At 48.3% G+C, this 21621-nt stretch overlaps 1 protein-coding gene across 1 annotated transcript in view; it reads right to left on the bottom strand.

The window, feature by feature from the left end:
* Window positions 1-7944, bottom strand: part of LOC127476847 (hexokinase-1) — a 36638-nt gene extending 28694 nt beyond the window's left edge. Inside the window, exons 1-2 of the mRNA XM_051800251.1 lie at window positions 7773-7944; window positions 969-1131 (exon numbers count right to left, since the gene is read on the bottom strand). Coding sequence (XP_051656211.1) covers window positions 969-1131; window positions 7773-7835 — 226 coding nt within the window. The 5' untranslated portion in view covers window positions 7836-7944. The remainder of the gene's footprint in view (window positions 1-968; window positions 1132-7772) is intronic.
* Window positions 7945-21621: the final 13677 nt, after the last annotated feature.

The following is a 21621-nucleotide window of genomic DNA, read 5'->3' as shown; positions in this document are numbered from 1 at the left end:
CCTCATGTTCTTTCACCAATAAATTCTTGATTTTAACTCAAAAAAAAAGAAGAAGGCCTCAAAACAGATAACTCTGTTATGCAGTTCTTGCAACCTTGCGATTTCTGCACACAGGGACATAATTTGTGGTAGGCACCAAACTAGTCAACCTCCTCACACTAAGAGAGAAGGAAACCCAGTGTCACTACTAAATAATAAACACAATTATATAATGTTTATAAATATATTTATGTACTCTATACATAGTATTTATTTTTTCCAGACATCAAGTAATTTAGAAGTAACAACAATAATTAATAGAGGTAATCTCGGTCTCAAATACCAACACATCTTTTTGGTTTCTGATAGCTCTTCGTGCCACTTTTAACAGTACAGTGAGCACAGAAAAACCAAGTCCTACATCTGGATGGAAAAAGCTCGGTGCACCAGAGCAGCAGCTTTGGAGCCACATGCTGCAACCTCCTTGAGTTCTGTGACTTTTCCCCAAGACAGTCTGCAAGGGACAGCTACAAAATGCAAAATGAATGCCAGGAAACTCAAATTCAGACTTCCACTGGGGAAAAAATAAGGAGAAGGAGATGTTGAGTGAAGCAGCAAATGACTAAAAGCCACTGTATTTGTTAAGATCTAGATGACACCGGTGTAAACTGCACAAATCAAAAATCATCCTATCTGAAGTATTGATTGTTGGCAGACAAGTCTCAGAGTACATGTATTGACTGATAGTGAACTGTTTGCTAGGAAGGCCTCTTCCATTGGCATCAAAATGGCTTTGACACAGGAATCACTAAATCTTCCAGCATCTGTGGGAACAGACCTGCACACAGAGGGGGAGCTGCCTTCAAAATGCTGCCTGGGCTTGCCAGGAAGCAAATCCCTCTTGTTCTTGGTGGCAACTGGAGTATTTCTAACAGGTTTCCACGAAGCACATCATGTTTAACACGGAAAACAAACACTAAGCTTCTTACCTGAACCATCAGGAATGGACCTGACAAACGTGGGAAGCATCTTGACTGCAGCCGTGGGGTTAAAATCCCTGGAGAGGCCGTTCTTCATCTCCCTCCTGAAGCGAGCCATGACATCCAGCAGGGTTTCGTCGGAGAGCCGCATGGCGTAGAGGTATTTATCAATCTGGGGACAAACACACACCACCACGGAGTGGAAGACTGCCCTGAGGCACCCAGGTGGGGCTACTCCTCTCCCTAATTGCAAGGAGAGTGTATAGCCCCAGCTCACCCTCAGGGCTCTGGCCAAGCTCACAACACAGCCACACGCTTTGTGCCTTGTCTTTTGACTCCAAGTCATGGAAAACGGGAAAGCTGCACATGAGCTGAAGCCCACCCCATCCTACTGCTTCCCAAGGCACAACCCAGTCCCACACCACTGCCTCCTCTTTTCCACTCAAAATGGTCTGCCCACAGCCTCTCACTACCTCCAGCCCTTGCTCCACTTCTCAGCTCTCCTGACTATCCATGAGCTGAGCTAAAAATCCCTCTTTTGGCACCCTGTCCCAGCTGGGGTGATGCGGATGTCAGAGGTGCTTTGTATATAAAGCCTTACATTGGGAAGGACTTGCCACACCAGTTTCAGGGCTACATCCCAGGCTGAGAAATTATTTCAGTGCAGCAGACCAAAGCTATCACAGCCAGAGGGTCAGGAGAGGCAGAATTTGTCTGTGGACAGGTGGCATCTTCCTCCATCAAATTAAAAGTCGTTGATTTTTCCCTTGTGGCTTCCAATGACAGGAACTTTCTTTACCTCCCTGGAAAAAGGAGGCGGTTCTAGTTTTCCAACAGTATTGCTTTCCATAGTATTACAACCACCTTCACCATCAGGAAGACAGAGATGCTTTGATGCCCAAAAAATACAACTTGTCCTTGGGGGTTCTTGCCAAACACACCTCCCACCCCTTTCATCTCAGCTGCCAGTCTATTCTCGCCTTGTTTCTTTACTTGCCTTGGAAATTTGGTTCTGTAGATGGCTCAGACTGAAGCCACACCTTCAGGATCACTTTTGCTTTCAGCTTAGCAGGACCAAGAAAATAAAACCCTGCCCATGTTTTCTGTCCTCAGCAAAACTGGAGAAGCCACCTCGTTTTAAACCCCAGGCCAGCTCTGTGCCAAGGGTGCTCTGGAAGCCTCGAGAGCAACTCATCTCCAAGCTGGCACTATGTCTTACAAGACCAAGGCCACAGTAAAACACCCCATGCAACACATACATATGCAAGTGGTCCATATTCCAGGGCCTTTGAGACGGGAAGTGATGACCAATGCCATTCACAAAAGAAATGCAATCAAAATGTAATTAAACTCTAAACTGACCATAAAACCAGCGCTGATTAATGGCTCGTGTAGAAAGTCCACCTGCCACGTGTAGTCAAGGCCTGTACCAAAGATAGTGTATCTCCCTGACCCAGGCACCCTCAGTGACCCAGCAGTTACCTACACAGCCAGGGAGGAAGGCATGGATGGTGCTGCTGGGCACAGTTACCCAGCCTGATCCCAAACCACAGGGCTGGTGCCAGGCAGGCCTGGGCCACAGGGGACACAGCCAGAGGCTGCACAAGCTATGAAGTTTTCCATGTCATTGATTGCAGAGGAAGAGCAGAAGGGGCTGTAACAGTGCAACAATACCATGATTGATAACACCACGATGAAATGAGACCGTGCATTTTCCCCACGAAGCGGTGACGTGACAGTGCAGGCGTACAGCTGAATGGCAGAAGAGCTGAGCTCAGGTTGTCTGCAACACAGGCCAAATGCAAGACCCCAGGGCAGCATCCCCACATCCCAGCTGTGTCCTGTGCCGCTCCGATGGGCTGACAGCCCCTTCACAGTGACAACTGCAGCCAGTCACCAGTGTCATTTCACTCCAAGAATAAAATCCTGGATGGGGTGTGCCCTTTCTACAGCCCCAAACGCTGTGGGGATGGATGCAGAGGCTGCTGTCAGGCTGAGTAGGAAAGTCTCTCCTCTGTGGCAAACCCTGACATTTTTTTTTAGCAGAGTGTGTAAAGCCATGATGTCAGAGGATGAGGCTATTTCTTTTTAAAGGAGGGGGGAACCAAGTCTTTTTCAGGTTGAGCTTTCAGCAGCCCACGCTGCCGATCAGAGGGGTGATCCCCCAAATCTTCCAGTGAAAGCTACACTAACACATCATTCACACAATCAGACCTCACCGTGCAATTAATACACCCCTCTACAAAGCCCCACTGCTGCAATCCTCCTCCCAGAAACAGGAAGGAAGGATTCCACCCCCACCACCGAAAGTCCTGTTGTGAACGCAGGTTTTGGCGTTTGCACAGTCAGGACTGACAGACCCATTCTCCCCACCTCTGCCCCTGTGCTGCCCTCAGCAGGGAGGGAAAATGGGAGGGAGGGCTCTTTTTGCTCCCGTGGAAACCCAGTGACCGTGTCAGTGCCCTTGTACAATTGGGCTGGACCCTCCTGCACTCGGGAGCATCGCGTAGCACCAAGGCCATCCATCTCCACCACTGAGACCCACAGGGAGGAAGGCAGGGGACACGGAGCCTCTGCTTGGAAAAAAATCACTCCTGTGTGTTACAGCTTCCAAAACAAAAAAAAAAAAAAAAAAAAAAAAAAAAGGCAGGGTTTTTTTTTCTCCCAGGCAGGAAAAGGGTTAGTCATTCCAGCAGTGTGGCGGCAAGGGAATAAGCGCTGCTCTCCTGCGCTGGCAGTACATGCTCCTGTTTTCCCTCCGAGGGAGAACTCCCAGCAAATAGCCATAAATAACTTGGGGCAGGGGGAGCTGGAGGCTGGATTACGGGATGGAGATTTAATAACTCCCAGCTCTGTCTGCAATAAAAGCCGATCAGAGAGCAAATCTCAGCCTGATCCACAGGGAAGCTGTGGAGAGGCTGGCACGGACAGACGGGAGCTGCTGGCAGCACCCAGACACACCCACAGTCCCACTGAGGCTCCCATGGATGGGAGTCAGGTGCCAGCCCTTCCCAGGGGATGGCAAAGGGCAGGAACAATTTCAGGCAGGCAGTTGTGTGGGCAAGGAGCAGAAAACACTCCTTTATTTAGCTGCCACCTCAGAGACACCCCCCCAAGAAGGGCACCTTCCCAAAGTGTCATATAGGAGTCCTCCAGAGTGCTACAGGAGTCCTCCAAGAGCTCTACCACTTTTTCTTTCTCATTTGCTTAAAAAAAATAAAAAGACAACCAGACAGACAGAATCTATGAGCAATTTTTTAAAAATAGGATTTCATAATCTGAACCACATTCACGTAATTTTTCCTAGTCACATAGGAAAGACACTCTTTGTAATTGGGGAAAAGAAGTTTCTGAAAATCCAGGCATTTCAGCAGTTGTGAGTAATTATAAGTGCATAATGAAACAGGCAGCACTTAATGAAACAGGCCATTCCTTAAAGGCATGCCTCATTCCAGGGACAGTGACAACAGTCACTGGTATCCAAGAAGAGAGCACTCCCACAACAATTTCAGAAATTATTAGCACTTATTTTACTGACATAGCCTTTGCACCAAAACCCTTCACCAATGTAAACATTTTTCTGCACAGCTAATCCTTTCAGATTCATCAGGAGCCAAGGCATGTTAAAACAAGTAGTTTAAGACATTCTGAAACTGTTTATGCTTACTTATGATTTATCTGATTGGTTCCTAAAAAGCCTTTATAGGGGCAGGTCACCAATAAGGGCTCTTCTTGATGCCAGTTGTTACATTTTACACTCCATTCCATCACGGTTTTTTCAAAGTTAAACAACATTTAAATGTGACTCTTGGATTGCAAGATTTTTTCTTCTCTCTTCAGGTAAGACAACAAAAACATATTGTTTCCCTGACAGGCAGAAACCAGGCAACACCCAGAGGCTCCCTTTGCTGGGCTCAGCTACTGCAGGTACAAACCTGTTGGAAACAAAGGGTACTCCAAGGCAGTTTTACAAAGCTCTCCTGCACATTGGCCAGGGGGCACAGCTCCCAGGGATGCTCCATGACACCCTTGGCCCTGAGGATGGGAGTTGGCCCTTCAGAGAAATCAGGGCCTGGGTTCAGCTTGTGCAAAGTGCCCTGTCACAGCAAGGGTGCTGAGCTCCTGCTGCTGTCCCCACAGTGCCACAAACATCCAGGGAACAGACGTTTTCAAAAACATCTGGATAATTTAAGCTCCTTGGAGCAAACCCACACACATCTTTATACAGTACAGGGCATCCCACATTGCCAGCTTGCTGCTGCACAGAGAGGTGACATACAAGTGCCATCACAGGTGGATTCACTGGAAAATGCCCCCTTGCAGGAGCCACAGGGCTGCCAGCATCCGATAAACAACCCCCTCCTTCAACACTACACAGCCACCCTGTCTATTCCTCCTGCTTGCCACGATTCATCCTGGAAAATACTCTAGGAACTACAAATTTGAAAAACATTACACTCAAATTTAAGGTGGTGCATAAAATTCCAGCAAAATCCAGCACAGAAGCATTAGTTCTTAGATCCAGGGTACCCCAAGGGCCTGGAACCACCAGCCCTATCCATGTCCCTCAGCAGGGCTCCCACTGTGGAAAGGCAGCGTGGAGCATTAGAGCCACACAGGGATGGGAACACAAAAAAAAAAAAGCAAGGATGGGAATTCCAAAAGAAAAAAAAAAAGAAGAAAACAGGGTCACAAGGGAAAAAGAATGCTCGACCTTGGCTTGCTGGTACTTTTAACCTGTTCACACCCCTCCTGTGACCCAGAGTGGCATCCTGAAGGTGACCTGCCACCTGTGCCACCAAACGCTGAGCCGATGGCTGCGATGGACCAGCGAGGCAGAGGAGCTGCCACCATGGCCAGGACACCCAGGGCACAGCGTGGGGAGCAGGGACAATGCCTTGGGTGGCAGCCCTCGGCCCCAGGCACGTACCAGCAAAGTGCTGCCCTTCCGGAAGCAGAGAGGAGAGGGAGGGACCTGAAATGAAGCCGTGCAGGCACGTATCCCTCAAAGCGGCACACTGATGGAGCACAGACCTCGGAAGCAGCACGCTGAGATGGAGTGAAACCATTTTTGCCCCACGGGGAACCAAGGAGTGGAGCCCACCAGCTCCCAGCAGCTGTGGGGCAGCAGAGCCTCTGGCTGCCACTGACACCCTCCCTACAGAACAGCCAAAGGTGAGCGGCTCGATATCCGTTCCAAAAGCAAACAAACAGGAAAAGACGTCTTACATCCTCCAAAAACAGTAGCCTGCCTTTTTTTTCTTTTTTAATTGGGCTTAATTTTTTTATTTCCTTTTCCAGACAAAACCAGATCGATCCATTAGAATGCTTTACAGCTCCCTGGCCAAACCATTTCCCGTGCTGTTAGACAATAGGGGCCCCACGGTGCCAAACCAGCCTGCAATAAATAACCCCCAGAACACCACAGTTTCCCTGTGCTCCCTCCATGCCTTCCCCACAGCCGTTCTGGGCTGCCGTGCTCCCTTGTGCTTATCTTGGCTTTCTAAATATAACCCACAGAGCGAGGCAGAGAAGGCCTTACCCAGGCATGCATGCCTGGCACAGCAGCAGCACTTACAAATCCTACGGGAAAAGGAACATAATGGGCCTGGGGCACAGGGAGAGCCACGTCCCTGGGGCCAGAAGGTGCAGGACAGTGCAGGCTGAGCAGTCTCCGGCCCTCGCCAGAGCCACTGGGCGGAAAAGCAGAAGACCTAAACCACGGAAGGAGACATGGAAAACATGGGGTGACGTGGAAAATATGGGGCGCTGCCTCGGGTTTTCTCCGAGGGAGGAGCGGGCACTTCTGAGCACATGTGGAGTGGGGCAGGATGGGTCACCCGCACACGGGAGCTGAGGTATCCCCCGGCACAGCTGGAAGCCCGAAGGGAGGAGGTGCTCTCGTCCTCCTGGCTGGGGAGGTTCGCAAGCCCCGGGAACAGTACAAATCAGCGCTGCTCACGTTGCCATTGCGGCTTGCCCAAAATACTTTAGGGATGCCTGCAGCCACGCGCCCAGGTGGGTCACGCAGCACGGCCGGAGGAGGTGGCACAGGGGAAGCCTCCGTTTCCTGACGTCAGCCCGGCTCAGGAATGTTTGCAATTATTTTCCCAATTTGTGTCCCCACATCCCTCGCCCCAGGCTCCCCGCTTCCTACAGCTCTGCAATATGCTCAGCCGGGCCCTAACTGCCGTGTTTTTATTTATCCTGTGCTCCGCACCCTTTTCCTTGTGGTAGTGCTCAATTCCAGGGCTGCACCAACCACACAGGAGCAACCACCTAACGCTGAAGGAAAAGAAAAGAAGCCTATGGAAATGCTCCTTTTTAAGCACAAATGACAACCATTTCCTGTAAATTTTGAACCTGCAGTGGCACATAATTCAAAAACTACCTGCTCCTCGCCTGCTGGAGTGACGATGCCCACAGACGCCCTTGGGAAGAAGGGGAAATACCCTCTCCAGGGATGCTGGTGCCCACCAAAAACCCGAGGAGCCGCCATCCTCCGCTCAGTGCCAAAGCCCCCCAGCTCCTGCCTCGCCTTGCTGAGCTCAGTCCTGCGGCCTGAGCCGCCGCTGTGCATCCATCACCCACGCCCCACTCCCATCTCCAGCGGGGATGCTCGGGGCGGGGGGGGCTTAAAACCGGGGTTATCTCCCTTTCTCCCACAGCTGGGTGGCTCTGGGAACAAAGCAACGAAAGCAACGAGGGGGGAAATTTTAGAAAGTGAAAAAAAAAAAACAAAAAAAAAAGAATGAAAAAAAAAAAAGCGGTGCGGGCGGGGGGCAGCCTTGGGGCGGGGGATGTCCATCTAACCTTTTTGACCTGGTCCTCCTTCAGCTCCGTGAAGTAGTAGGCCAGGAGCTGGGCGGCGATCATCGTGCCGGCTGCACGGCGGCTCCGCGCACGCAGCGATGCGGGGCCGGGGGATGGCCGCACCGAGCCGAGCCCAGCCGAGCGCCGCCCCTTCCTCCTCCTCCTCCTCCTCCTCCTGCCGCTCCTCGGGGCCGCCCCGGCCCCGCCCGGCGGGACGGGCCGGCGGAGGGCGCAGGGCAGCCTTCCCGGCCCGGAGGAGCAGCAGCAGGGCAGAGCCCCGCCGCACCCCGCAGGGTCTGGGCAGCACCCGCGGAGGCAGCCTGCTGAAGGCTGCCCCGGAAAAAACCACACACACACAAAAAAACCCTCCTTGGTGGCCAAGGGCATCCTGGCCTGTATCAGCAAATAGTGTGGCCGGCAGGACCAGGGCAGTCACTCTCCCCTGGACTCAGCACTGGTGAGGGGTCACACCTCGAGTGCTGTGTCCATTTCTGGGCCTCTCAATTCAAAAAGGACATGGAGAGGCTGGAGCACAAATCTGATGAGGAGCAGCTGAGGGGGCTGAGCCTGGAGAAAAGGAGGCTCAGGAGTGACCTTATCGCTTTCTACAACCACTGACAGGAGATTGTAGCCCAGGTGGGGTCAGTCTCCCAGGCAACCAGCAACAGGACAAGAGGACATGGCCTTAAGATGCACCTGGGGAGGTTCAGGTTGGACATCAGGAGGAATTTCTTCACAGAAAGGGTGATCAGACGTTTGAATGGGCTGCCCAGGCAGGTGGTGGAGTCACTGTCCCTGGAGGCATTTAAGGAAACATTGGACATGGCACTTAGTGCATGGTTTGGTTGACATGGTGGTGTTAGGCATAGGTTGGACTCAATGACCTTCTGTCATTCTGTGAAAATACCCTAAACCAAAGACACAAATCTTTGAGAAAATAGGAAAACTTCAGGAATCTCCACTAAGCCCAAGTATCCCCTGCCTGGGTGTGATCCTGCAGCCCTGGACAGACGGACAAGCTGCTGGAGACCCGCGGGGGGCCCCAGAGTCACTCTGACAGTTGTACTTTCAAGGACCCCACATTCATATTCCATCAGAAATTCCCCATATCAAAGGTGCTCTTGGGCACATGGTGTTGATTCTTGGGGTGTCCTGTGCAGGGCCAGAAGTCAGACTCGATGATCCTTGGGGGTCCCTTCCAACTCAGGATATTCTACGATAATACACTGATGGAGAGGGCCTCTCCTCCCTGCACGTGATGCCTACATTTTTGCCACACTGGAGCACGTTCCTCAGCACCCCGAGGAGGCATCCACCACCAGGAAGGGTCTTAGGGCCCACACACACATAAGAGAAGCAACACAACACCCCTCTGAAAGCTGAGGCCAAGTGCAGATGCCAAGTGACACATGTCAGCAGCCCAAGGGGCTCTTGCCCGCCCTGTCCATCCGCAGGGACAGGAACACACACCCATGCATAGGGTGGTGATGCTGGAGGCGTGATTTGCATAGAGATTGTCTACCACAGTCTAAGTGATTAAAAACCTGCTTCTTGAGTTTCCGGCTTCCTTTTCAGTGCTACTTTAATTAAATGGTTTCACTGGCCAAAATCAAGAGCTGCTTTGGCAGACACATCCTCCTTCAGACTGCCCTAGTCGCTGCAGGCAGGGTGGGCAGGATTTCCTTCTCCGCCTCCAAGCTCGGAGAGATTTTCATCAAGCGTTTCACTGCTCTGCACGGTGTTACTCCTGCTTGTTTGCTTGGCAAGCTAATGAGCAACATTCCCAAGCTCCCTGGCACAAGCAGGCTGCCTGTCTGCGGGCACAGTGGCATCGCCCTGCAACCAGGCACAGCAGGAGCTCACAGGCAGCACAGGAACGTGGGGCTGAGCTGAATCATCCCAGTGTCCAACGTCACCCAATCCCTTACACAGGCTGACCAAGCTCTTGCTCAGATGTAATTCACTGCTCAGTCACGCTCCGCCCCTTCTGCTGGTCAGAAACTATTTTTAATTCCCAGCCAGGCTCGCTCCTGTTTTCAATCCATCTGTCATCTGCTAAACCGTGTCTTTCATCTGAGATCGCTCTCCTCGCTCTTGAGTGTTCACTTTCTATAAACACACTGAAAGTAACCCTTCACTAGGTGAGACAGACTTGGTTCTTTTTGGTCTGAACACTGCCTGACACTGCCCACTTCACACAGGTTCTCTGTTAGTGGAGCTGCCTCTACACAAGGTTTACAAACCCTACTATCTACCTGCTCCATCCCAGACACCTAACCACCATCTAAAATACACAATACTCCCCTCAGGTACCTTGCTGCAGGAAGGCTTACGCAATTAAAACACTTGGACAATCACACAGGTAGACACTTGAGCGGGAGGTGGTTCATGTAAGAATGTCAAAAGCAATTAGGGGACGGCTAAACAAGTATTGCAAACAATTGGGTTTGTCTTCAGTTGCTGAGTGTGGCATTCAAGAAAAACGAACTGAGCACCCAAAAAGCCACTAGAGAAAACGTAACAGTCCATCCAAGGTGAAACAGCTGCAATATTTAAATATGTGGTATTTTTAAACTCCGTGCAAGGATAAGAGAGCCTGACCAGTTTTGATGCTGTAACCAGCACTGGGATGAACAAGATGGAAGGGCAACTAAATATCCCTGTGGACACCCCAACCCTTTGCAAGCCCTCTTTGCATTGCCAGGCCAGCAGTGAGCACCCAGGTGTTATTTTGAGGGGCCTAGGAGGAGCTGTGCACAGGCTGCCAGGCAGGAGCAACCAGCTCTCCATCTCGGGCTGCGGGAGTCTCGAGTCTCCTACCATCCAGCCCTGGGTTTTCCCTTCTGCTTCACTGGAAGGGATCAATTCAGCAGCCAATTAATTACCAGCACCTCCCCTACTCTGCCAGGCATCCAGCAGGCTGTTTTGAAAGCCACTGTCCTTTAAGACAAATTACTGGAGGCTGAACGTGACACCTGATGACTTGCAGCTATTTTGACTGCGCTTTAATCTTATTGTCCCTATTTAACTGTAAAGTGCTTCAAGTGACTCAAGTAACTCTGTGCATCAGCCCTCCTGGATGTGTTTTGGGGTTTTTTCCCCCCTTTGCCTGTTTCTTCGTTAAGTGTTCACTCTCTATACAAGTCTGCATTCCAATCAGACTCCTATACAATGTGGGGATTTTTTTTAAATCATGTCCATCACGTAGTTTTGATGCATGCAGCTGCTAGATGCTTTCTACTTTTATAAGTAAACAATTAGGTTGTAGTTGTGTTTGTTGGCTTTTTTTAAGTGTCTGGAAAATGACTGATCCCCTTTTCCTCCCCATTACATTTTCTTTCACAGTTCTCAAAACGAAGTGAAAGAAAGCACCCTCTCTAATAAATAGTAAGTTCCCAGTTTGTGACAGCATCTCTGATTAACAAGGGAATTTTTAGGTAGCCTTTGAAGCTCCCTTTCCAGGGCAGGAAATCACATATCTGCACTAAAGAAATCATTGGTCATTCGTGCTGAACTTAGTGCAGAAGCTACGAAGAAAATCTAAAAGCAGCAGAGGTATCGATTGGATGAGCAATTCGGCCAAACAAGGTTAAATACATTATGCAATTTCACCTTGCCAGGGGGCACAGCAAGCAGGCACTACCACACAGCCAGCCAGGGTGCTTTAGCTCATGTTTCCCCTATGAGGAAACAAAATTAGCTAGGAATGCCTTGAGGGCAGCTCACCCCACGCACAGGAAAGGCCACTCCATGTGCGGACAGAGCGGCGCACGCTCTGAAAGGGGGTTTTATGCTCCTGGTACAGCACACCAAGAGGATGTTTCCAAAAGATGTTTAAGGCACAAGGACTGGCAACGGGTTCTGGCATGGTTTTGGCTTGTTTTGTTGGAGAGGGTGAGCTACTTTTTAATGAAGTCCAGTTAGAAGGATTTTAGCACCATTCGCCACACTGAGCATTTGACGGCCAAACTGCAGGGCTACAGGTTTCAAGAGTTAAATCCCTCCAAAGACACAGCAGGATTTCTGTAAGCTGTGTACTAAGCAATTAAAGATCACAAACAGCCATGTCTAGATTCTAGACATAGAGGACAGTGGAGGAGGAAGCAAATCCAGCAAAGGAGGAGTGTTGTCTACTGGTTCACATGGGAACAGAGACTCCTGGGGCAGAGGGAGATGCTCTGTGTCTCAATTCCCCATACCTGAGCATCAGGCAGATGTGCTGGCTTTTATTTCTTTAAACTGGTTGCTGTTCTTCAGCATCAGAGGGATGCAAAGACCACGACCCCCACAAACCCAAGAAAACCAGAAAGCAGATAAACACAAGCCCCAAACCCGTGGCTTACAATAAAGCCCCCCTAATTGGAAGGCCTAGATGATAATTTCTTTTTAAACCTCTTAGTGACCGCAAGGTTCATTAAACTGGGGGCAATTATTCCATCTTTAGTTAAATGATATTTCCAAAAGCTATGGGCTGCATGAGCTACATTGCAAAGGACTTCCCAAATCTGCACATAGGTGGGGAAAAGAGAAAACTGCTCCCTGGAGTCACACCACCACAAAACTTAACATCTAGCTCCCGTGTTGCACAGCAGAGCTACTCTATGCTGCTTTCCAACCCACTGAAGTTTTCTAACACATCCAGCCTGCTGACATCCCCTGGCACTTTGTATGCAAGTCCACTCAATTTGCTCTTCCTTTACACACTGAAAGTGAAACACAAGTGTAATCCATCCAAACTCGTCTCTCTCTTATTTCCCCTCCTGTCCTAGGTATTCACCACAGCACCTTCCCTCTCTCCAGTGCCAGAATTACAACTCATTTTACATCTCTGCATAGGAAAGCAATAACCATCCCAGTTTTCTGACTGAGCTGAGGGGTTCTGCATTAGTTAAACATTTTTTCCATTGAGGTGAGAGCTGCTGCATCAAGCAAGCACAAGGGCATTACTAGTAAGTCATTATTGCAGCTCATATACCCATAAAGCAGACCATAAACACACACACATCTACATGTACACAGAAGCAAATCAACAAACTCAGTTTGTAAGGCAATAGAAGGGCATCAGTCTTTGGGTGATGAACTCAATGTCAATGAGTTGCCTTTCTTGACCAGGAGATTAATCATTTATTTAATTTCATAAAACATCTCAACTTCAGCAAACTGAAATGAGCACAAATGAACATTTCTGATGCCTACTAAAACTCCAGTTCTAGTAAACAATGTTAAAAGAAACTATATTGAAAAAAGGGCAAAACATAGAGTGCAAACTGGTTTTAAATTTCAGAAGGGATAAGTTTAAAGTGTTTTACTTTACTGATATCTTCAGAAGAGGCAGTTCAATACCAGTTAAAGAATGTCTGCATAACCAGCAATTCACTTAAGTGATGAGCCAGTTACAATGATTTAAACAAAGGAAAATATAGCCTAATTTATTGTACTATATAGAGACAGCTTTCCTAAATCTGCTTTCAGCTCCTCACAGATCCCTGAGCTCGTTTGTCAAAGTTCAGCTCTAACACACCCACTGTGTTAGAGGACATACAAAACCAAAGGCAGTCCTTCAGCCCTGCAAGGACCAGTGAATCTCAGCAGCCAGCTGGTTTCTGTGCACTGGTGTGCACTATCCCAGGAAGGGTTGGATGGCAGGGTCCCAGTCGGTGCCCTTTAATGACAGTGCACCTTTGCTCTGTGGGCAGTAAATCCGTAATGAAGAGCCTGGATTTCCAGCACAGGGAACGAGACCTGCCCCTCTCTTTTGGCTTTCCACTAACACAAAACAAGGCAACAACTCTCAATCCAGAGATATCCACTCAGGATACACCTTTCTCCTTGACCCAGCATTTGATGCTAGTGCAAATCAGCTTACATCACAAGCCCCAAACCCACGGGGTGCCAGCATTAACTGAAGAGGCTTTGGGTTTGTGCACCTTTTCCAGCAATGCCCAGCGCAAGAGACCCTCCTGCCAAGCCAGGTTAACACCCTCACAACATGGGGCTCTCCCCAGTAAGTGAAGGGCCTCCACCCTTCAGCCCAGGAGGGGTGAGAAGCAGGTACTTACTTTGCACAACGGGGAGCAGCAGGAGCCAGGAACATCCAGGGCATTCGGCTCCTCCTGCGTGGCCATAGCAGGAGCACCTCTTGCCACGTCACATGGTCAACACAGGGGGCTGTCAACAAGAAAAGAGGCAGAACTGTAGGTTTTCACATCTCTTTCCCCAGCCTCAAGATGCCTTTGAAAGCCACACTCCCCACAGACAGGTGCTCTCTTAAAAACCCATCCAGTGGCTGGGATACAGCAGACACAGACTCACTGTTGCCATCACCCCAAGAGAGGGGAAACAGGGAACATACAGGTTGTGGACCACAAGTGAGACCTAGAAGAATGGTAGGAATGGGGAACATGTTGGCAAAGCACTGTCCCTTGCATAGCTCCTAGATGCAGCAGTGCCGTGGGATTCCTGCTGCACTCAGGGAAGGAGAGCTTAGCAAGCAAATGCTGTGTGGTGAAACACCTGAGTCCTGCTACAGTTTGTTGTTCTAATTAAAAGAACCCACAAAGCCTTGAAAAAACCCAAAATATTCACATTAAAACTCAGTACAGGAAGACAGTCACAGATGCTGGACTTGCAGCTAAGCATCATCTAGGAGCAACTGCAGATTTTGAGCTGTGATGATCTGGAGATACCTTTTTTTTTTTTTGGCCAAAGTCCAAAGCTGTCTCAACAGAGGCTGGAGGAAGATGCAGACAACACCTCTGAGCAAAATTCTGGCTTCTTCAGCTTTACAGGCTCTTGTCATTAAACATTTTAAAGTGGGATCAGAAACCCAGCAAGTTCAGCCCTGGCCAGGTCCTGGGGCATCTATGCAGCCTATTCGGGGTTGTCCTCTCCCTCCACCCCAACATTTGTTCCCTCGTGCCACTCTGGCTCTCTCAGGTCTTTCAGGGTGTCTGTGCCCAGAGGCAGCAATGGGACTGAAGGGTCTCTGTGAGGAAAAGTGGGAACTGCCCCAAGCTGGGCTCTCCTGCAGCAGGGCAGGTATCCATCCTGGTGGACACTGGTGCACACTGATAACACTTTTACACTGGGGAAGGTGTTGCCTTAATTTTGTGTTTGTTTCTCACCATCCCAATCCACTTTAATTAATATTCCCCAAGTGGAAGCGTTTTTGCCCATGATGGGGATTGGTGAGCCATCTCCCATCCTTTTGCCCACCCATGAGCTTCTTCCTCCTCTTTTCTTCCCTGTCTTGCTGAGGAGGAGACTGTAAGCGGGCTGAGTGGGCATCAGGCAGCCAGATACAGCCAACCTGCCACACCAGGTCAAATACAAACCTAGAATAGACTTGGACCCCTATTTTCATTCTCAGATTTTCACGCACATAAAACAAAGAGGAAGAATAAAAATTTTCCAAAATCCATGTATGTGTCAGAAAGCAAGTTCTTGTTTTATTTAAGCAGGTTTCTCCATCCCTCTGATACATTCCTGATAGGAAACCTGAGGGTCTGGCTTCACAGCATAGCTACAAAAGATGGTGATGGAGACTTTTTTAAAAAATATTTTAAAAAGAAGTTTTTCTTGTCATCCCAGTGCTTTATAGGGAACCCAGCCCTCTGGGCTTCCTGGTCGGCAGCTCTGGCCCCAGATCTCAGCAATGGTCCCCAGAACTCACTGCAGCAACAGATAACCCCATCCTGTTTGTCCTTCCCTTTCTTCCCTGAAGAAGATACCATTTTTAGGAAAGCAAAAGTATCCTCACAAGGGCCCTGATATCTGTGGCCACTATGACTCATCCTCTGCTGGCCCTTTGACAGCTGCTGAGCTCACCAGCCCCGTCTGGGACCAGGCCCATCATGGACAGAGCCGTGCTCCCACTCCCAGCAGGGTTACGGGTGTTTCTACTCTGACATTTGACATTGACACAAACAAATGTTCTAATCACACCATTTATCTATCTATCTATCTATCTAACCATGTTTTGGACACGTTACTGCAACAACAGCCCGTGGCAATCAGTCAACATTCGAGACCCAGAAAATGCCCTCAGCTGTTTTATCACCTGCCCTCAGTATCAGATGCTATGGACTCAGGTCGCAGCATAAAGCTGCAGGGATGGCACAGGTGAGCTCTCATGATTTTCAGTATCAGCCTGGTCACCTCCTTCCCTCCCCTCACAGCAGTGTCATTGCACGTGGTTCAACAGATGCCTCCCTGGGTGGTGGGATGAGCACCCTCCTTGCAGAGCTTTGTCAGCACCCGAAGTGCCCTGAAGGGATTTCTTCCTCTCTCTGCAGCACTGCATATTCAGAACAGCAGGGTTTGACTCAGGCTCCTTAAACTTTGACCAGAGCTGGGACAACAAATCCAAACAATTTCCAACTTCAAAAGAGGAATTTGCTTAAAAATAAAACTGAATTTTTCACATACCCTTGGCTTTATCTGGAGAGCAGTCTGGACAATAAGACACAACCACCAGCACAAACAGGATCCCAAATATATTTGAAGAGCAAAAGAGCCTCTTTGCAGTCGGGTGACAATGGTGCTTCATTTGGATCTGCTTTCCAAACACTTCCACAGCACCCCCTTCCAATCACAACATGCCACTTTGAAATGCCAGTACCACTTAGCTCCTGAGCCTATTAGACCATGAAGCAATAAACCCAGAGAAACAAAAATAACCCAGATACCTACTTTAGCACCCAGTCGAGTAGACAGGTGTTATCCCGAGGGCTCCATGGCAAAAGCATCCTCAGAAATGCCACACCTTGACCTCTGCACAACAGGCGGCATGAAGCTGGTCTCCAAAACCCGTGGTGTCTTCCCAAAAGGTGCTAATATTAACTATAGCCCTTTGTTTCTTTGCACTCAAGGTTTCTCCCCGTCAGCTTTCTGGCATTTGCCAGCGTGGTACACGCTTTACTGGGCAGATATTGAGCTGCAAATTCCTTCATATTTCTCTATCCACAGCATTCTGCAGCTAAAGCTCTCGCCGGCCAGCAGATGAAAATGCCACTTACTGCTTATTCCTGCTGCAGTTTGTTGAATTAAAACCTCTTTGTTTCCGAGCTGTAAACAAATTCTTCTTAATCTTTCAATAAAAAAATGTCAATTATGCTCTCTAACAATGTAACTTCATTGTGATGAAAGAAGTCATTGCTATTGCTCTAATCGTGATAACATATCAGCTGCTTTTAGAGTCAATTCCTTTTTGTGCAAAATTTAATGACCATGCAATTATTCAAATTTCAGACTAACAGACTGGGCTTTAGACCTACAGCTCTGAAAACCCTTTGGATATTGCTCTGAAAACACACACTTGAAAGCAACAGAAAAGGCTCTAGAGCAGAGTTTCCAAGTTCAGAACGCAAAACCCCTTCCCAATTCATTCAGCACAGCCGGCCTGGGGCCCTCGTCAAACACAGCTACTTCACTGGAGAGCCAAGGAAAGAGAGCCAAACTCTCAGCACGCTACAACAGGCACTTGCCAGGCCCATGGCTTTCATTTGGCTTCACTGGGAGTCGTGTTTATGTCCACTTTCCTCGCCTCTCCCTGGTTTCAGTGCATTTCCTGCAGAATCGCTGGCCGCAGCAGATGTGCCCTTCAGGCATTTCAATTTGTTTTTTGTTTTGTTGGTTTTTTTTTTTCTCATGCCAGTATTTATCGCATTTGTTTCCAGAATCAGCTGTTGCTCCCAAATCAGCGTCCGTAACTTTCCGCTTTGAAGTGTTCAGGACGTGCCTGCCGGGAAAGCACCTTCCCCGTTTACCTGCTCGGACCCTCACAGACCTTCCCTCCATTTTCTCCTCCTGCAGAGAGCTCCCCTCCACGACCAAGTTGTCCATCACCAGCCAGTCAGCTCCATTAACCACTTACATCCCAATTCCCACCTTTCATGCTTTATTTGTGAATCCAGGGACGGCTGCTGCCCCAGGACCTCAGCTCATCCCAGAAGGTGCCTTCCCTTGTACTGAGGGGAATGCCTGTGCTAAACTCAGCCCCAGAGTCTCACCCCCTCCACCTTTCCCTGCTCTGACTCCCTGTGACAACACAGAACAGCCTTTTTTTAGCTCCTGGGAGCGGATACAGCCTGCAAGGATGAGGACAAGGATGAGGACAAGGATGAGGACAGTCCTCTGCAGTAGCCTGGCAGGCAGCAGTCCCAGTCCCACAGCTACACAGATGGCCAAGGCAGCCCTACAGGAACGGGGGCTTCCCAGGGGCAGAAACCTTTGGCAAGCTGGACATCCAAGCAGCAAACTGAGAGCAACAAAAACAGACCTCAGCAAAGCAAATTGAATCGATAACACCAGTGGGTTTGAGAACAGAACCCCAGCATTTCTGCAATGCCTGGGGCTGGGAGCTACCTCTCACCTCCAAGTCCAAAGAAAACAGATACCAATAAGGTTGCAACCCCATTGCCTCCCTCCCGTTCTGTCCGGCCCAAAGAACAATAACAAAAACGCAGCAGTTAACTCAGTGAACATCCTTGAAGAGTCCTTGTAATTAATGGCTCCTAAGGTATCACACCTGGCATTGCTGTCAACCCTTTTCTCCACTGTTAAGACTTACCTTATAGTTGTTCTGATATGCAGTAATGAATTTATGGAGAAGCTTTCACTGTTGACTCTTCACACATCTCTCCCCTCTTCTCCAAACAGCCTTTATCCCTCCCAACAAAAGAAAGAAAATAAAATATAGTGGTAGTGAAACAGACTCAGTCTCCTCTTACCTCTCTCTTTTTTTTTTTATCACTTTGGTTTTCACCTGGTTTTAACTCAGGCTTTTCTAGATAAAAATAAGAATTTGGGATTCTTGGGGGGGTTGGGTTGTTTTGAGTTTGGTTGTTTGGTTTTTTTTTTATAACCAGTCAGGAAAGATCAAGGGTGCAAGGACCTTCTTCCACTCCTTCCAGCAAGCTCCTGCTTGCTGAGATTCCCCAGCATTTTGTTCTTCAACTTGTGCACAGGAATCCTCCCACATGGAGCCCTCTGTCCATTTTCCTGTAGCCAATTCCTTGTGCCAGTGGGGAGAGCTTTCTGGAGGAACCCGTGTTTCCCGGGTTTCTATCTGTTCTCTCTCCACAGAACACAGCTTTTACTAACTCTGGGGGTGCCGGGGCTGCACGAGGCCCTGGGACACAGAGTGCAGACGAAGGGTAAGGCTGGGGAGGGAAGGGCATTAAAAAAAGCACACAACAAGATCCAAATTATTTCGGCATTCCCCTCTCAGACAGACATGACCCATCACGTTTACAGAACCTTCAGTGTGCACCTGCAAGGTGATAGTATCAATGAGAGAAAGGAAAACATTAATTAAACTTTTGGTGGTTTTCTATCTTGCCTTACACATCAGCTTTACAGAGTGGATGCAGTGCTTGGACAAAGCAGATATCTACCTTATTTCCCTTCCCACTCCCGCCCCAACAGGCCACCCATACTCATGTACAGGAATAAGTTTTTTTATTATGATTATTTTTTACATACATATATATATATATATATCCCTTGCACTGAGGGGAATGCCTGTGCTAAACTCAGCCCCAGAGTCTCACCCCCTCCACCTTTCCCTGCTCTGACTCCCTGTGGCAGCACAGAACAGCCTTTTTTTAGCTCCTGGGAGCAGACACAGCCTGCAAGGATGATATAGATATATAGATATATATATGATATATATATATATCATATATATATATATTGAGATATATATATATTTATATTTATATATATATAGAGAGAGAGAGATAGAGAGAGAGATATATATATATCAATATCACTTGACAAGCTAGACTTGACAAGCCTGAGAAATGCTCTGGATAAGCCCCCAGTGACAGTTCAAGGCAGTGGAATTCCTTTCTAAAGAAACTGGAAGCTTACCTGGAGCAGGACAACATTTACAAAGTCTCCTCCTGTCCCTGCCTCACTCCCTCTCCACCTGTTCCCATGGTGACCTTGCATCTGGGACCCCCAAACCAAAGCCAGCTCATTTCACCAAATGCAAAGAAACAAATCAAGAGAGATCAAAGAAGCAATACTTTCATTTTGGTATTACCTACATTTCAGGCTCAAACTCCTTTACACTAATCTGCTAATCCTATATAATATTGACTGCCCAAGAAAGGAGATCACGCTAATCAGGATTTCTGAAGGATTTACACATGATCCCACACTTACTTTTGAACTTTGTCAGAGTGAAAACAGGAACATGTCACTACCAAGCTGCTACTGCATTTTCTCTGGGTTACAAGTCAAGCACCAGCACTGTCCAAATCTAAAGCCACCCAAATGTGTCTCTAGCAGGCAAACCAACATGTTTATGACCCTCTTTTCCCCACAGATGAAAGGGTAACTGCAACCATCTGCTAGGAGCTTCTGAAAAGCACAAACCTTAGTTCCTCCACCCAGTAATACTTCTGTCACACCTGTGATTCAAAGATATCTTTCAACTTTCCAAATCAAAAGCATGATCTATATCTGAAAAAAAGATGTTCATGTCCTAAAGAAGCATCAAAACAAAATCAATAAATCTGAGCATTAAATGTATTGACTGGAGGGAAAACAGGCAGAAATGAAGCATCACAAAGCTATCCAAAAAGCAGTAGAAAAGAAAAAGCAGAAAAAAAAGAATCTCATTTTATTTTAAATTGACTAACAATGTCATGTGATAAATTGCACCACATTTTTCAGCGTGTGATAGGCTGATTTAATAGAAGGCCTCTATTTTTATTTTAAGCAAGAGCTTTAAACTGAATCACCACATATGATGTGCAGAGAAGGGTTTTGCTTCAGCAGTTTAACATCTACACAAGGGAGGTGGCAAGTTTGCAGCAGTCTGAGTTTCCACATGGAGACAGAATCAGGAACATGATGCTGCCTCGTTATCCAGCTGGAGAATGTTCTGGTTTAGGGACAGCCAAAGCATCGGTGTGTCTGTGGGATCCCTGGGAAACTGCAAGTGAAGTTTGTATCCCTGGTAAAATCTCACAGGAGCCAATCCCGCCCTTCTCCAGGGCTGCCCAGCCAACCTTTGGTCGTTTCCCTTTCCAAAAGCAGCTGCCTCCCCAGCTCAGGTGCTGTGTCCCTGCCCAGCAGACGTGTGGGAGCTGCCTGACTCCAGAGCAAGTCAGCTGCCTGCAGGAACAGCAGGAGCATTCGTGTCCTGGGCCTCGGGGACCTCAGGACAGCTGCTGGGCACTGAGCACTGTGAGCACTTCCAGGTTCATGTGAGCAGATTCCACAACACCCACAGACCCACTGAAAAAAAAACCCAAAACACTGCACATGCAAAAAATTATTATTGTGTGGGCTGAATCTACTGCAGGAAAGGAACAGCTGCAGCTGAGGTGTAAACTGCCCCGTGAGAATATTTCCTTTCCCAAAGAGATTAAAAAGAAAAATCAAAGCAATACAGGACTCCTTTCTAAATGTGAGGGGTTTGCCTTCTTTTGTTACTGGTTTGCATTCCAGTTGTGTAGAACAGGCTTTGGAATAAAAGTACAAAAGGAACTCTTGCACCATACTCACGTGGCCGTTCTGGGGCAAGTCTGCAACTCCTTCCAGATAAACAGGGATCAATGTCCACAGATGCACTTTTGCAGATTAGAACAATTCACTCCCCCAAAAGGGTCCAAACCCACCCAGATAGTACAAGATTTCAGGTGCTGAAGGGAGAAACAGTCAATGCAGAAGAGCTGTTCTAGGCCCCACATTGCCTCCATACCTGACTTCTTTTTGCTTCTATACCCAGCCCCTCCAAATTTAACCTGTTCACCACCAGGAACAAACTTCCATTCCAAATAACTGCCCTTACTACAGAGGAAGCTTTGGTTCCTGGGGCTCTGTGGATTCTGAA

The sequence above is a fragment of the Manacus candei genome, unplaced genomic scaffold (assembly GCF_025592945.1).
Source record: "Manacus candei isolate 608988 ecotype Guabito, Panama unplaced genomic scaffold, ASM2559294v1 h1tg000050l, whole genome shotgun sequence".
In the NCBI taxonomy this organism is placed as follows: Eukaryota; Metazoa; Chordata; class Aves; order Passeriformes; family Pipridae; genus Manacus; species Manacus candei.
Note: the sequence above shows the minus strand (reverse complement) of the source record. Positions and strands in the feature narration are given on the sequence as shown.